Genomic DNA, 15,835 nt, shown 5'->3' with positions numbered 1-15,835 from the left:
GACAAGAAAATCCTTCTTTTATATTATCTTCAACTGTCCTTGCTTCTTATCTCCTTCCTTTTCACTCTTTTATTGCCTTTCAAAATAGATTATTTCCCTGGAAGATCGAATTTACAATCTTCTGCTGATTGAAATGTTTAAGTAGTGACTGATGAAATAAAAATGAGGCAGTTTGTGCAGCTGTGAGTGTGCAGGCATCTTTCCACAGGATCTTTTCTATCCCTCGCCATCTCACCTGCAGGATATGCTTCCATTTTTCACCCCCAGCTCTGTGTTTCTACCCACCCTCCCTGCTCCCGCCCCAACCTCTCCCCCCCCCGCTTTGTGACTCCTTAAATTCAGGTGAGAAGGTGTGATTCGGAGGTTTAGAATAAAGTGCGCCATCTGCTTTAGAAAAAAAAAAAAAAAGTAATAAAAAGAGGGGAATCCGAGTCATAGCTCCTTTCATCTTTTATGAGGAAGACGGCAGAGTCCAAAAGGATCACCCTGCGTGACTGAAATTTCCAAAATCCCCTGCGGTTTGATATTGCTGTACACTAGGTAACAGGCTAGCTTTAGATCAACTAAAGGTCGTGAGTGGGTTAAATGGAGCGCCTACTGTACAGGAACGCGTGTGCATGGGAGTCTGAGCGCCGCGTTTATTGGTTTCAAACAGAAAGAGGATCGCACTCGTTTACATGAGGCAAGGTGGCAGCATCAGTACATGTGTGACAAAGCATCGTGATGACATGGGCAAACCTTCAGGAAGCAAGGGTGGTTAGAGGACACCTCTTGGAGGACCGACAACTACGCCACGGCAGTGGGATTCATCGGGGTCACCGGGACTGCGTACAGAGAGAGGGGAGGGAGGGGAAGGGGGAGAGAGCAGAGAGAGGAGGAGGTACAAATACTCGGTGGTGGTGACCTGGAGCAGGAGCCTAGAGGGGCAGATTGTACAGGAGACTTGTCTTGCCAGAGAGAGTCCTCCTGGTCGGATCCCTTCATAGCCTGGTCTGGGCTTCGGGGATGTATATCTCAATGCTTTCGGCGCTCTCGGTGGCTGAGTTCTGCCGGACGGACGCCGCGCGCTTGGCAGCCATCAGCCGCTTCCGGGCCTCCTGACGCTGCGAGCTCTCCAGAGAGCGTTCCCGGATGAGCGGCACCTGACCTTTCGATGGCTTCTTTGGCACTGGAGGAGGGACCCTTCTCTCCTGATCAAAGCAGAAGGTTAATGGCATTATACAGCTTCTCAGGGAAAGGCGGGAAAAACTAGGACGCGTCAGTAGTTAGAACACACATTTTACCTACGGTCTGTTAGCTCCTATCTGCCCTTTAGTCTTCAGTGAACTGGCTAGAAACTGAGCTAGAGAGGAGAGCGTCTCAGGCGCGGCCTCGTACCACCGGCACCGCTTCACGCGGCTGAGGAATAAATCCCGCTCTCGGCAGCGCGACCCCGGGGGGCCCCGGCTCCTGCAGCTCTGTTAACAAGCCCGGCTGACCGCAGCCGGCACCGCCGGGACGGGGCCGAGATGTGCACGTCACCTCGCCCCCCAAAAACGGCACCGAGGCAGCGCGAGGTGGTCCTGCGGCAGCGCTGAGATGCGGTGGGCTCGGCATCCCACCTGCGGCTGTCAGCTAGCTGCCTGCGTGCGGTTGGTGCATCAGGGTGATAACCGTCAAAAAAATAACAACAGAACCAGGTATTCACGTACATTTTTCATAGAAACTTAGTAGCCTGCCCCCAAATCCCCCGCTTCGGGTCTGCCTGTGCAAGCTCGTATAAACCCTGGCCTCCTGCTAAATAGGCATGCCACACTACAGCCAGCTCTAGCTTGAAAAATTGGTAGGAAAAAAATTAAACACCATGAAGAGAACATGCATTAATCATCACGGTGGCGGCTAGCTCCAGATACGCGATTGACAAGGAGGACTTTTATGTACAGCCTGGTGCGTGGGTACAAAAAAAAAAAAAAAATCAGAACGGGATCTCTCCTGAAAAAGAAAAGTGTATTCAGGTCTGAATTTCAGGCGTCCACAAAGACTTTGTCAAGTTAATTAGATTGTCTTTTAAGTTACATCCCCTTCCAACTGTGAACACGGCCTCTGAACGAAGGGATTTTATCACACTACAAAGGTCCCATTCTGCCCTTGCATTTTCTCTCATGCTGATCACAACAGCGTCCACGGCTTGAAAGATAAAGGTGCTTAGTTACACTTATTCATACTTTGCTTTTTCCCTCCGTCTAAGGATTAATCTATGCTGCTTAAAAAGGACCCAATGGCAAAGGCCAAAGGCAATTGCAAATATCAATTCCACTGAAAGTTTTTTCTTTTCTTTTTCTTTTTAAGAAATGAAATGTTCTGTTTCATTTAGAATCATAGACAAATGCTCACTGAACCAGGAACACAGTCAATGTAATTCTTTAAAATGTGTAATCTTTACCTGCCTACCGTAGGTCCCTTTCTTCAGCACTACTTAACTTCCTTTAACCCGTTATAGTCTTCTTTTTGTTGGAAACTCTTTGAAATGTTTTTCAGAAGCAAACAAAAGGCACATTTTTTTAAGAAAAGCTCTTGTTTCTTACTGCTGCAATTAAAAACACTCGGCCTACCCGCTTGACTAGATAAGCTAACGAAAGACCATACACCAGCATTTTTGTGCATGCATGTTTGGCGTCTTTAACTTCCTTTTCTGACAGATATTGGAAAAAAATAAAAAAAGAAGATAAGAAAATGACTTGCCTTCAGTACCTCGGGCTAGGAAAACACATTCCCATGCATCCCCCTACAAAACACTAGGTGTGCACAAATGGTGTGAGCATGGCACTGCTAAGTCAGGAATGAATGAGTATTTAGTGTTGACCGGAGGAGGGAGAGTGCTACCAGCACTGCCTTTGCAAACTTCCTGCTGCAAGATTAACAGGGTTCGTTATCGTTATTGTTATCTGTCCAAAAGAAAACACCGCTTTGGTCATCGGAAGTGAGCTAACCATGAGTTCGGGGGGCCCAGACACGTGGCTGAGCCACTGTACCTGTAGGTCTTGTCCCCCCTCCTTCTGGCGTCCCTACCTGCTTGCTCTATTCATTGGCATCAGACCAGCCACAGAAAGTCTAACGGAGAGTCAGCCATCAAATTACATACCTACAGGAGCGCGGCAGGGCATTAGACCGTTGGTTCCTCTAGGAACAGGCCTGCCTTTTAAGTACCTGCTGAAACATTTGTGTATTTTGGCTCACCCCAGTGCTGTTTGTCTTGATGTGGATCGTGAGGAGAAAAATAAGGCAATGGTGCTGAATGAGAATGGGAAGTGAAATGTGGCTCACACTTGGAGATGTGGTTGTTTTTTCATGGTGACAGAAGAAGACTACATTTAAATAAAAACCCCCAAAGCTCCAGATGATTTTTATGCTCTCTTGGATAAACAGCACTACCAGCCAAGTGGACCTGTTTATGAAATCACCCATTAAAAACAAACAAACAAACAAACAAAAACCAAACCAACCAACCAAACTAAAAAAGAACAACAACAACAACAAAAAAGATGTGGAAGTTCTTTCATGTGACATTTTGGAAGGCATATTTTTGATATTGCTCTGTTTGTAATCTGGTTACCAAAGTCAGTGATGGTTACAGTGCTTCCCTAGTTTTTTCAGTAACACAACCTAGAACTCTTGCTATATGCAATAATATGAACCGTAAATGTGATTTATTTAATTTTAAGAATCAATATATAAGGCAGTTCCTTCCAACGATTGATCGTCTAATATGATTAAATGTAAAGCTTAACAAAGTACCACATTCCCATTATCCGATTCACAAAGACAGATTTGGTTTAAAAATATGCCTGAAACATATTACAGATAATATCCCAGATGATTATTATGTAAACATTGTCATTACAATGAAATTAATTTGATATGAGCTTCATTTCACATTTTTAACGTCAACGCTGTAACACAGAGGCCTATTTAATTTGTCCAGTATTTGTGCAGGGTTTTAAATGAAGCATACAAAATCTACAATGTTCTACCTTCTTGTCATGAGGATCCATCTGTTTCCAATTATTGGCCTTTAACTGATGAAGTTCATCAAATTTCATACTAATATTTTCTATGGACAACTGCAGCATATCCCAAAACCCTGCTAAATCCTGGGAGGTCGGCCGTGGATGTGCATTAGGATTCTGTAAAACAGAAGAAGAAGAAAAAAAAAAACAGTTGGGCTTTAGTACTTCTTAATGTAAAGCATTTGTGCAAATGGTTACGAATCTTGCTAGCAAAGCAGTTTCAGCAGAGAGAGCCGTCAAGGAGACACAGAGAGAGAAACAACAGAGAGCACCGACTGGGTTTTTATTTGCAAAGGGTCTGTGGCAGCATCAAGCCACTGTGCCCCCATGGGCTCCTGGGCACCACCAGTGGGTTCGAGGGTGGCATCCTGATAACACTGAAATTGATTGCCAGCCTCCTCTTCACTTTAATGAGGAAGGGTTCCCCGTGATGTTGATGCTTGTAGGAAGACTGGGACCTGTGAAAGTGTACTGTTGCTGCATGTACAAATAGTGATGGACAGATGCACAAACACTTTTCCCACACAATGAGAATCTAAGGGCTACAAAAATACACCATTTCAGGTAAAATTAGCTGTCATACACCTCAGGCCATTTTTTTTTTTTTTTTGGACAAGAATAATCTCTGCAGGGTGAAAAGCTCTGAAGAAAACATGCAGAAGCACAGCAATCTACTTTTTTTTTTTTTTTCAGGCTCGTTTTTGGGAAGAGTGATATGCCAAACACAGTGCTGGCCCACAGCTGGTAGGCCCTGGACCTTGAGAGAGGCAGGACAGCCGGGGTACCTCTTTCCCTGCCCCAAACACATCAGCTGCACCACGCTGGATGTGCCATGCAGGGCTTGCAAGTGGGTTCAGTTCATCTGCACCTTCAAGCTCATGGGCCTCAAGAGGAATCCTCATGGCCCAGTGAGCCCAACACAGTGAGCTCTGGAAATATTGCACGTGCAGTAGGCATATGTGTATAAATACATAAATAAATTATTATTAGCTCCCCCGAATGTTGTTTTACATGGCTCAAGTGTCACTTTGTGCTTAGGTTTTCTTCCTCACCTCAGGAACAACAAATCTGAGAATATCCTAAGTTTTGCTTAGGATACTTCTATTTGTGATATTCACCTCAACACTGACAAGTGATTTTGATAGCATGGTTATACCACCAAAGCAGCGACTGTAGAAAACAATAAAATATATATGTTAAGATGCATAAGGAGAACGGAGATAATACCTTCATTCTTAGTTTTTCAGTGCTTGACACTAGCAGGTTGCTCATTGTTGGCTTTTATTTACAAGATGCACAAACATATTTTTTTTTTCATTTTTTTCTATTAAGAATTGGAAGGCTTACTCAGAAAGAAATTATTTCTGTTGCATTTGTTCACTCCAGGCAGATTTTGGTTTGGGTGTGGATTTTCAGGGGTGCATTAAATGGAGTAGAAGACGGCCACCCCATTGTGGCGAGTACCACAGGGTTTGCTTTCCCTGTTCTGTGATGGTAGAGCATAACAATCTGTGCTTTCTGTGCTTCTAGGAATTTATGCCAAAATTGGGAATTAAATGTATCTATTGTGCAAAACTGTTAATTAAAAATTTCAAAAACTTTTGTAAGTGCTGGTGTTTTAGGGAATACTGTTTTAGGTACATGATATGAAATATATTATTCATTTATCATCAGGAATATCATTGTGATACTACCAATATTAATGGCATAAAAATAGCAAATACTACTAATAATAGCAGTAGCATATACCAGTCGCATACAGTAATAATTATATAACATACTGGCTCTTTGCCTCTTATACAGGCAGCATTGGGATTATGTGAGACATCTGGTCCACCCTGAAAGACCTCAAGAAGGCACCCAAGCATCTCCATGCCCACAACAACCAGAACTCGGAGGTGAAGGGACAGATCTAGCAGCAGAACTTCAGTGATACCTCACCCAAAGCTTTTTGCCTTTCTTTGTTTTAAGGATCTCAAACTGTTAGCAAAACTCATGCTGACTCCACTGAGTTTGACAGTGTTACTCTCAAATTCACATCAAGGCCTTTACTGCAAAAAGTTGTAGACCCTGCTTGTCAGAAAATGTCTAGTTTAGGTGGTTGTTTGCAGAGGCAGTTCCTCTGGTAGTAAGAGGTACACAACAGTATTTATCAGAAAAGTTACATACCAGGTTTTCTTCACAAAGTTCTCTGAACTGGTAAAATTTCTGGGCCATTAGGAGCTGGGCACTGCCCACCGCAGTTCGGATTTTCCCTAGAACTGAGAGAAAAAAGAGGCGTAAGTCACGGTGTTCTCCTTGCTGCGGCCAACCAAAAGCCTACAAAATGAGAGGAGAGAGATGTGCAGGAGCCAGCTCCAGTTTTCCTAAAGAGCGTTGTCTCTCAGACATGGGTTATGGAGAAGCTGACGAAGCTGAAGGCAGATCTGTACCAGGCCAAGGCAGGCTGCAAGGGCTCTCAGGTCAGCCTGCATTGGCAAAATATTAATCTGTTGGTACAGCTGCCTCTCATTCTTCAATGAAACAACTTCCAGCTGGCACAGAGCACTTTCATGACAGTACAGATGTGACTGATCAAAAGCTTTTGCACCCTGCATAGAAAGCACACAAGAAATTGCACCTCTAAACAACACCGGGACGCAGGCTCAGGCTGTGAACACAACATGGCTTCCTGCACGATGGCACGCAGCTTTCCAAAACTGTCATCAAGCACAGTTTGGAAAACGCTGCATGTACCAGCATCTCTGCCATCTCATGCAGCAACATGATGCCTTGTTTTCAGGTTTAACCGAGTGTTGCTTGATCTGACCCCTGGAAAGGGATTGGGGATTGTAATGCACACCGATAAATCTCATCCAGACCCTCTGAGGTGTTTTTTTTTTTTTTTTTTCCCATGGGCAGTATCAGAAGTGGCTTCTGCCGTTGAGTGCAGGTGCCCAGGCACTCTTCAGGGAGCACTCACACCCTGGCCTTTCCTCCTCGCCGGTCCTAGCCTGTCTCTTGCACTGTCTGTAACAGCTCTGTACAGAGGGTGGGTTAGTTGTGGTCTCCTCCCTTTCCCTGCCAGCTGAAATAACTTTTTATCTCCCAATTCTTTGGTTAAATAGAGATTTTCACTTAATTTAATCAAAAATAGAAAAAAAACCCAACAAACAACAAACCACTTCATTAGTGAAAACCACGAATGGCAACCATTGTGTCACCATTTTCACCATTTCTACTCACAGATCCTTGCAGTACCCTCTGTCTCAGATATCATATAAGTACAGCAGCTTTTCCATGACAATTTTACAGTGGTGATGGAGGGACAGGAAATACAGAGACCTGAAGTGGCCTGCTCAGGGTGAGTGAGTTGTTGGCAGAGCTCGAAGAGATACTAGTCCTAAACTCCCACTCTCTGCATCATCCCTTAGGCACAGTCACTTTTTGTGTAAAACCTATCACAAAGGTGTCAGAGCTCCACTGGAAAATACTGCTAAGTATTTTGACGAAAGGAAAAGAAAAAAGAAAAAGAAAAAGAAAAAAAAGAAAAAGAAAAGAAAAGAAAAGAAAAGAAAAGAAAAGAAAAGAAAAGAAAAGAAAAGAAAAGAAAAGAAAAGAAAAGAAAAGAAAAGAAAAGAAAAGAAAAGAAAAGAAAAGAAAAGAAAAGAAAAGAAAAGAAAAGAAAAGAAAAGAAAAGAAAAGAAAAGAAAAGAAAAGAAAAGAAAAGAAAAGAAAAGAAAAGAAAAGAAAAGAAAAGAAAAGAAAAGAAAAGAAAAGAAAAGAAAAGAAAAGAAAAGAAAAGAAAAGAAAAGAAAAGAAAAAAAAAAAAGAAAAGAAAAAAAGCCCTTCTAACAGTATTTTTGGTGTCTCGCAGTCCTGTGACCAGCTGCAACACGTGTTCGCATTGTGTGACCAGAATGCGGCCGTGCAAGGCTTGGTAAGAGAAAGGCATCTCCTAGGGATTCGCTCACGAATCACACGCTAAGCAAGCTGGCACAAACACCCACCGCGAAGCGAAACCAGACGCACAGTAGTGGGAAATCTGTGCTCTGCTCCTTAAGGGCAAATGGCTTTTCCGTCAGCAGCCTTAAAGCTCACTCCTTAAGGAAAAGTGGGGTGCAGAGTTCATTTATACTCTAAACATACAAAGGAAAGAAAAAAAAAAGTGTGTGTGTGGGGGGGATTCGAGAGTCTTTTCACATTTTTCGGGGAACTATAGGAAAGAGCTCTGTGAACACACACAGAGCCCAGACTTTCATTTTGTTCCCAGAACTCAGCTCAGCGCTGCCAGGAAATCGCCGTGAGCTGGAAGATCCACCAAGCAGAATATTTTCAGCATATTGCGCAGGGAGTTTTGCACACAACTCTCATTATTGTTAGCAAGGCTTGCGTGTCTAATTCTATGCGCACAGTACTGAAAATGGACCCCTTGGTGTGTCTAGTCATTTATGCAACCCAATATGCAAACCACTCAACTGAAAGGGCTCTTCAATAGTAGGAGGAGCTTCTCCGCGAGCTTTCATGTGGTTCCCATTGTTATGAAAACTCTTCCCACTGAGTATATTTGGGAACAGCTGCCTCATCTGGAGCTCGGCCACTCTGACGCTTCCCAAGACTTGGGAAGGGGAGAAAAACGGTCTCTCAGCTTCTCGGGAGGGGAAAACAGATGAGGCAGGATCCTCCTGGAAACCTGCACTAACCGAGCGGCGGTCGCGTCCCGAGCACCAGCAGATTTAAACACACCTTGCTGGCAATGGATGGGAGCGTGCCCCTTCCTCTGGGGGAAGAAGAGCTTAATATTCAGAGATCTCAGCGGAGGGAGAAGGAAGTCCTTGTCCTTGGCTGCCTAGCGACTGGCTATTTGCCGAAAAACCATCATCCCAGCTGACTGTGGGATGCATGCTGATGCTGTTCCCTATTGTTGCCGCTTCTGCTGTAGCCGCGGCTGTATCTAGTCAAGTGTCACTGATTCCTCGCCCCTCCAGAGCAAGCAGTCTGTTAATGTGCAACCAGTCAACAACCAACCCCGTCACGGAAGTTAGGAGAAAAAAAAAAGGGGGGGGGGGGACAAAGCATGCGAAAGACTGAAAGGAATCTCTCCAGAAGGCACAAAGCCTTATCAATAGCCACAGCTCTGTTTCCAGACGCGTGTTGCTTTTAGTGTTTCGAGGCGGAGTGCCCAGTTTTCTTACTCAGTCAAAACCTCCAGTGCCAAAGAGAAGGGCCAAGGTGTAGTAAAATAAAAAGTTGAAACAGCCTGACACTTTCTTAGTAGAAAATCCTGAGAGGTTTGAAGCCATACACTGAAAAAATAAATGGAATTGCAAAATTCCATCCAAAATGCATCAGAAAAGAACCAGAGAAAGCAAGGGGAAGAGAACAAATACATATAAACATTCAAATCGATGTTTTCAGCTAATAGGATACCAACAAAATACATAAAACCAAGTAACAGCAAAGAATACCAACACATCAAGATGCAATCATAGCAGATTTAAACACCTATATAATGTTATTCATGCCTGCTTTCTTTTCTGTACAGGGTTATCCAGCACACTCAGCACTGTCGGATCTGAATGCCTTCCAGTAATGCATGAAGCAATGTTATTAACATCCATCATATGCTTTGCAGTCACCCCGTCCCCAGGGGGAGAAGTGCGTACCAGTGTTTTTGTTTTCACAGTCTGATTGTTATTTTTTTTTATTTTTTTTTGCTTTGACCTCTCTTCCCTGTAAATCCAGTTATCTGCTATAACGACTTTTAAGAAACAGTCAGTCTATTTTGGAAGAACTGCTTTTTTATATCTATTTTGATCCAATTCAGTTCATCTGGAGTGCCTCCTCGCTATTATTGCTGCAGACTGGAGGCCACAGAAAGTGATTCTGGGATAGACACATGCCGGGGAATTTCCTCATGTCCCTTAGCCCCTAGCCTGCTGCCCTTTTAAAACATGATGAAGTATAAACTTAGACTGTGTGCTGTTCAAGCAGTACGTGGTTGCTTCTCTTAGTTTTAAAAATTGCATGGGACCTACTTTGGGATGGTATTGTTATAAGTATCCCCCCCAAGTTTTCATGGGAAAAGAAATGAAAAGGATTGAAAACGCAAGCAAAGAACCAGTGATACCATCACCTGCCCCACCCTGGAAGGAGACTGTGCATGTCACAAGGATAACAAAATGCAAGAAAAAAAGCAAAAACCAAGCAAACTGAAGCGCTGTGAAAAGTCATCACGCAGGAGCCAGGGGAGTTTGGAGGAATGACCACCTTACTGGGCCCAATCTCTTTGCATTTCAGCTTTGCCACCGTGCCCCGGGGCCTAAGGAGCGAGGAAGGGGCAGGCAGGGCTGTGGCTGGCAGGTGCCCCTGGTGGGACACCACCTGGCTGGCCGCAGGGCCCGGCCCTGCCCGAGGACCAAGTGTCAGGAGCAGTGGCAGGGGTGGCAGGCACCCGGGCTGACATTTGCCTTGCAGATGTTAGCTGCGCACTGTGCATATGAAGCGACCCTGCCACAGAGCTGTCACAATCCATTTCCCAGCCAGGATGGACCAGCGTTTTAGCCTATTCATCCCGGCAGAGCTACATTTAAATAACGCCAAGCATGACAAAAGCCAGGAAATTCAGAGTTAAGGCTACTGCTCAGGTTTTAAGCTCAGCTATTAAGGAGAAAACAGCCAAATGGAGCAAACTTTGGAGCAGGCAGTCCTTGCTTTGAGTCATATTTACTTATGGGAGTGATCTCATTGAAATTAATAGGGCTGTCTGCATGAGTAAACGCTATTCACTGGGAGTAAAGCAGTTTCCATGTGCTCTCCGACTTACTTGGCTTCTATTAGCACACTTCACGTTTTTTCCCTAGCTACGTCGTTTCACTGCTTGTGGATTTCTTTTTTCTCCGCCAGCCTTTGGACGCCGGCAGGGCTGCCGGCCCGGGGCTGGCTTTCCTTGGAGAAACATCGGTGCGTGGAGAAGTCCCTTCCAGGGAGAAGTGAACAGGGCAGCGGGAAGAGGAGGGCGGATGGGGTGCGTGGCTAAAGACAGGCAGCCAGGGTCCACGGGTTGGGCTGGTGGCTGTCCTGCACAAGGCTGCTGTGACCCAGGATGTCCTGCTACCACCCTGGGGATGCAATCAAAACAAAGCCAAGCAGCAGAAAGCACCCAAACCGTATCATTTGCTAGAATTGGCTGAATTTACAGACTGAAGTCTGAAGGTTTTCACAGATTTGGAGCCAAGCTCTGCTCTCAGGCTAGTCCAGAGGAGTACAGCTTATATGCAAGGCGGGGAGCGACATGTCTTGTCAGAGCCTTGGTTTTCCACTTCAGTTGTTTCTTCATCGGCCCGCCTCTCCTTGCCACTAAACCCACACCATGCCAGACTCGTGGTGAATCAGGCCTGCTGTTTGCTTTCGATGGTTATCTCAGCACGGGAGTTACGTTACAGCACTGCACGGAAGGGAAGCGTGTCTGCTGGTGCTCACAGCGAGCCTGCCGGCTCTGTCAGAGACCCGAATGCCCCACACAAATCCAAAACAACAGAAGGAATCCAGCAAAAGCCAGGCCAAGCCATGGGGTTATGCCGCTGTGAAATAAAGAGGTCAGCTGCTGCCTGCTAGCAGCGCTGCGAGGCGAGCCAGACCTGTTGCTGCTAATGCTGCATCCGCATGTATTAATTGCTGGGGAGGGTGAAGCAAAAAGTCGTCAACACCAGCAGCCAGGCTCAGACTGAACGGCATTTCGCTGGGCTGAGGTGGGTGGAGAGAGCGGAGGGGAAGGAAAACAAAACAAAACAAAACAAAAGGTAAACGCTTGATTTCACTTGAGGCCTGATCCAAAGCTTCAATCAATTCTGATAGCGCGTTTAGCCTCACATCTGTAATTAACTAATTAATTTTTTTTTTAAATGAGAGCACTGGAGTTTGCAGCCAACGCCCCCGTACCAATAAAATACACGGAAGCCTTATCAGGTGCCCTAGCCTGAAGTGTGAGTACTCCTCACCTGCCTGTTACACACACTACGGTTTTATCAGAAAATGATTTCAGATAAGCCCATAATATACCAGACAATAAATAATTCAGGGTGCAGGGGGAGCATTATTTCTCCCTATATTGGCATTTCACCGGGCAGCCACCGCCCCGCAGCTTGTTTTTATACACAGCAGCAGACTCCATTCCTGGCTCGAAGCGTTCGGGCCCATCTGGCAGATTCGTTCCCAGCTAGATAATACCCCACGTCTCCCTGTAACACACCAGCTACTGTCAAGCAGCAGTGAGCCGGCTCTCCCGGACAGCTGTTTCGCACAAGGGCCGCATTGTCTGCAGGCAGCGCGGATCGCTTTACGGGGAGCGCCGGGGGAGCGAGCCCTCCGTCAGCTGCCGCGGCATCCAGAAAGCCTCGCTCGTCGCACGCTGACATTATTTGGTTATCTGGCCAAACACGCGCTGCGGATGGCGGGTTGAAACAAAGGATGAGCTCCCTGCCCCGGTTGTGTTTCATCAGCTACACCGAACCGCACGCACCTCTTCTCTCCCCCTCTTCAAAGTTTGTAGATGTATAAAAAAGGCGCAATTTGGGGCTGGGTTTGTAACAACCAAGCTTTTGTTTCTGGCGCTGCCGAGCGGGCCGCGTGGCCCCACCATATGCTTCTCCTTGGCACCAGGTAGAGCGGGACGTGCCGAGCCCCGCGGGAGGCAGCTGCCCCGTGCCAGAGCGGCCGGCAGCATCACGCCAAGATCGGTGCCTCGGCAGGGGCTGAGCAACGTGGGCGACCCCTTTCCTCCTCCTGCTTCCATGAGAAGCGCTGGGCAGAAAAATCCAGAGGGTGAACAGCCCGCAGGACACATGTGTGTGCTATGAGGGGCATTGGTAAGAGCCAGCCCGGCTACGCCTTTATCTTCCCCACAACAGACTTCTCTCACCGACGGTTAAAAGAGCTTTCAAAACTATCATATATCAAAGGGAGAAAATTCTGCACGCAGACATACACTTTCTGCATGTATCAGCCCTGTAAAATCCACGTCCTTTCCCTAAGGTGAATAGCTGCTTCGGTGGACAAGTAAAATATGTAGGTCTTTCCACTATTGCTGGTCATTGTGGCAAAGAGAAAGCAAGTGGGTTTTGTGGCTTGGACTTCCAAATGGTTTGTCATTTCCTATTTCGTTATGTACTCACGCATCAGTTTCAGTCTAAATTCTCTTAGTTCATGGCTTTATTTCTCACATGTTAACAAAATAAAACCTTTGCATTCTGGTACATGTTCAATGAGATTTTTGAATGCATTGATAATGTAAATTAAAAATGAGATTAAAATACTCTAAAACTTGGGGAATCTGGTTGTACTTTGAAGGTTAATCCTTCTGTATTTTCCCCCAGAGGAAATAGCTAACCTATTATATAATAGAAATTTTGTAGAAATAGAAAAACTGAATGTACATGTTAATGTAAATGCTAAGGTTATCTCATACTTTCCATTAGAAGTCAATTTCCAGTTGCTTACAGTAATGTCTAACTATTTAAATCAAACTTCTCTATGGTTATTTCCTACACTGGGTCGAATGGAAAGTTTTAGCAGAAATAGATTATCCATTACTAATTATTTAAAAACTACTTTTTTTTTTTTCCAGTGTTGATTCCTTTCCTTTCACAAATCAAAACCTTCACACCTCAAAAGAATTACAGATGAATCTGAAATTTGGTAGAAGGAATCCTGGAGCTGAAGCTGTAGGAGGTCCAGTTGTAGGAGTTTGGTAGGACTTTATTTTGGGGGTTGTAAAAGTGGTATTTGCTATATCCAAGAAAATACACTTAGGTCTCCCAGAATTATAATATAATGAAATCTTGATATTCAGGTGCTCATTAGTGTTTTCTAGAAGCTCCCTCTGAGAATTTGAGAAAGCTTCATTCACAAGGAACATGCTCCTCAGCCCACAGATTTACCCATGTCCAAAAGTTGATGGCTAGCAATAATACCACTCCTTGTAATGGAAGTAAATGGAAAAAAGATCTGTTTTTACTGGAGGAAAAAATGCTGGACAGAGAGCCACTTGTTCACCTCTTCTTCCCTAATTAGTGTGAATATATAAGACGTGAGCTACCCGAGTCTTCTTACTAGTGAAGGTTTACTAGACAGGAAAGTGTCATTCCCACTACTTTATGGGTGGGATAATATGTCTTGTAGCAGTGACAACTAAGATGTAGGTTGCAAGAGTGTGTGTATTTATTACAGAATATGGAGAGCTTGTTTTACCGGGAGGGTCAAAGAGGAATGAAAACTGCAAGAGACATGAGGGGAGACAACGACTTGGAAGCAAAACTTGTAACTTGTTTCAGCTGGGAGATGCATCTGAAGGCTCTGATGCAAATTACCTTCTAAAAAGGCAGTGAAAATATGAATTTAATGAAAGGGAACCAGAATCTGTTAAATTATACTCTAAGGTTGTGAGAAGTTTTTTCAAATGGAAGAGTTACGAAACATCAATACTGCAAGATCCCTATCCAGGATCTCCTAATTATCCATTAGAGTATGCAATCCTAAAAGCTACTACTTCTTAAGTTTCAGAAGTGCTGAGCATTTGCATTCCCCGTCAACTTTAATACAAATTATTGTATACATGCATACAGTCCTTTAGAGAATCACGACCACAGCTTCATTAGCTAAGTAAGACAGGGCATGATACAGAATTCACAGGAGTCAGATTGACCTATATTAAATACTTTTTTCTAGTTGCAATATTATTGTAGTCAGTTACTTACTGTCCTCAGGTAAGTTGTTTTCCCGTTCTTCTCTCTCCATCTGTTGGCACCAGCCCTCCATACGATCTCTCTCTGCCTGAAGTAGCTTCAGAAACCAGTGGCCATCTCGTGGGCACACTGACCTTTGAACAGCCTCCAGAGGATCTTCAGTGATAGAGTCAATCCAGGGGTCAGGAGGAGGTAAAATGGACGGATCAAAATCTGTGTCAAAGTCATCATCCACTGCACATGCATGGTAATGGTTTCCTGACCCTTGTATGCTAACGGTAGAGGTGCTTGCATCTCGGGAAAATTGTCTTGACATTTGTCCAGAACACATATTGTCCTCTTGAGGGTCGATTATTTCAAAGTTCTCATGGAAATCCAGGTCTGCTTGCACAGCTGTTGTTACACTATTAGATCGTGTAAACCTGCGAAAGCTTTGGAGGGCACAAACACAACATGTTTAGCAAGCTTTGGCTAGGTGGCATGAGGTAAGTTAGGTAAGAAAGGACCTATTAAGATTCTGCCTCTCCTCCTAAGAATAGCAGTCATGGCTCTCAGTGCTACATTCTGTTTTTTCTTGAAATGATCAGCATAGACTTCTTTTCTCATTGCAAGCCAACAAACATCTCTTTTTTGCATGCAAGCTCACTGCTTACTGAGGCAAGCACCCCTAATTGTGTCATTTAACAAAGCCAGAGGCTAGCCCAGGAGATAACTAATAGTGTTGGTGGCTCAGGATTTTAGGTCACCAATTCATGGAAGGTTAAAAGGGTCCAATTTGAAGCAGTGACTGCTCTTTCAACCCCCCTTTGAAGTAGTACACCTGAACTCACAAGTCATATTTCAAAAATCATGTACATGATATTGATAAGAAAATAAAATCAATGTGTCCATTATCTATGTAATTTTATACATTATATATATAAAGAAGGTAAGTATTTTTAGCCCAGCGAAGTATTTTGTATTGCTTCTTCATAACTGCTCATCGTAATTATGTACCTGCTAATTTCCTGCTTCTACAAATACCAGTGCCAGCTCTCAGTTCTAGCACCCATTCCCAGTGCTAAGACC

At 44.5% G+C, this 15,835-nt stretch overlaps 1 protein-coding gene across 9 annotated transcripts in view; it reads right to left on the bottom strand.

Moving 5' to 3' along the window:
- Nucleotides 1-331: 331 nt before the first annotated feature.
- DLGAP1 (DLG associated protein 1) overlaps nt 332-15,835 on the bottom strand; it is a 413,506-nt gene continuing 398,002 nt past the window's right edge. For all 9 annotated transcript variants that reach the window (XM_066992807.1, XM_066992808.1, XM_066992810.1 and 6 more), the window contains 4 exons: nt 14,780-15,198; nt 6,216-6,307; nt 4,011-4,163; nt 332-1,190 (listed from right to left, as the gene is read on the bottom strand). In XM_066992807.1, the coding sequence (XP_066848908.1) occupies nt 981-1,190; nt 4,011-4,163; nt 6,216-6,307; nt 14,780-15,198 (874 nt within the window). In that variant the 3' untranslated portion in view covers nt 332-980. The remainder of the gene's footprint in view (nt 1,191-4,010; nt 4,164-6,215; nt 6,308-14,779; nt 15,199-15,835) is intronic.

Source organism: Anser cygnoides, chromosome 2 (assembly GCF_040182565.1).
Source record: "Anser cygnoides isolate HZ-2024a breed goose chromosome 2, Taihu_goose_T2T_genome, whole genome shotgun sequence".
Taxonomy (NCBI): domain Eukaryota; kingdom Metazoa; phylum Chordata; class Aves; order Anseriformes; family Anatidae; genus Anser; species Anser cygnoides.
The sequence above is the reverse complement of the archived record's forward strand: the minus strand, read 5'-3'. Positions and strand labels throughout refer to the sequence as shown.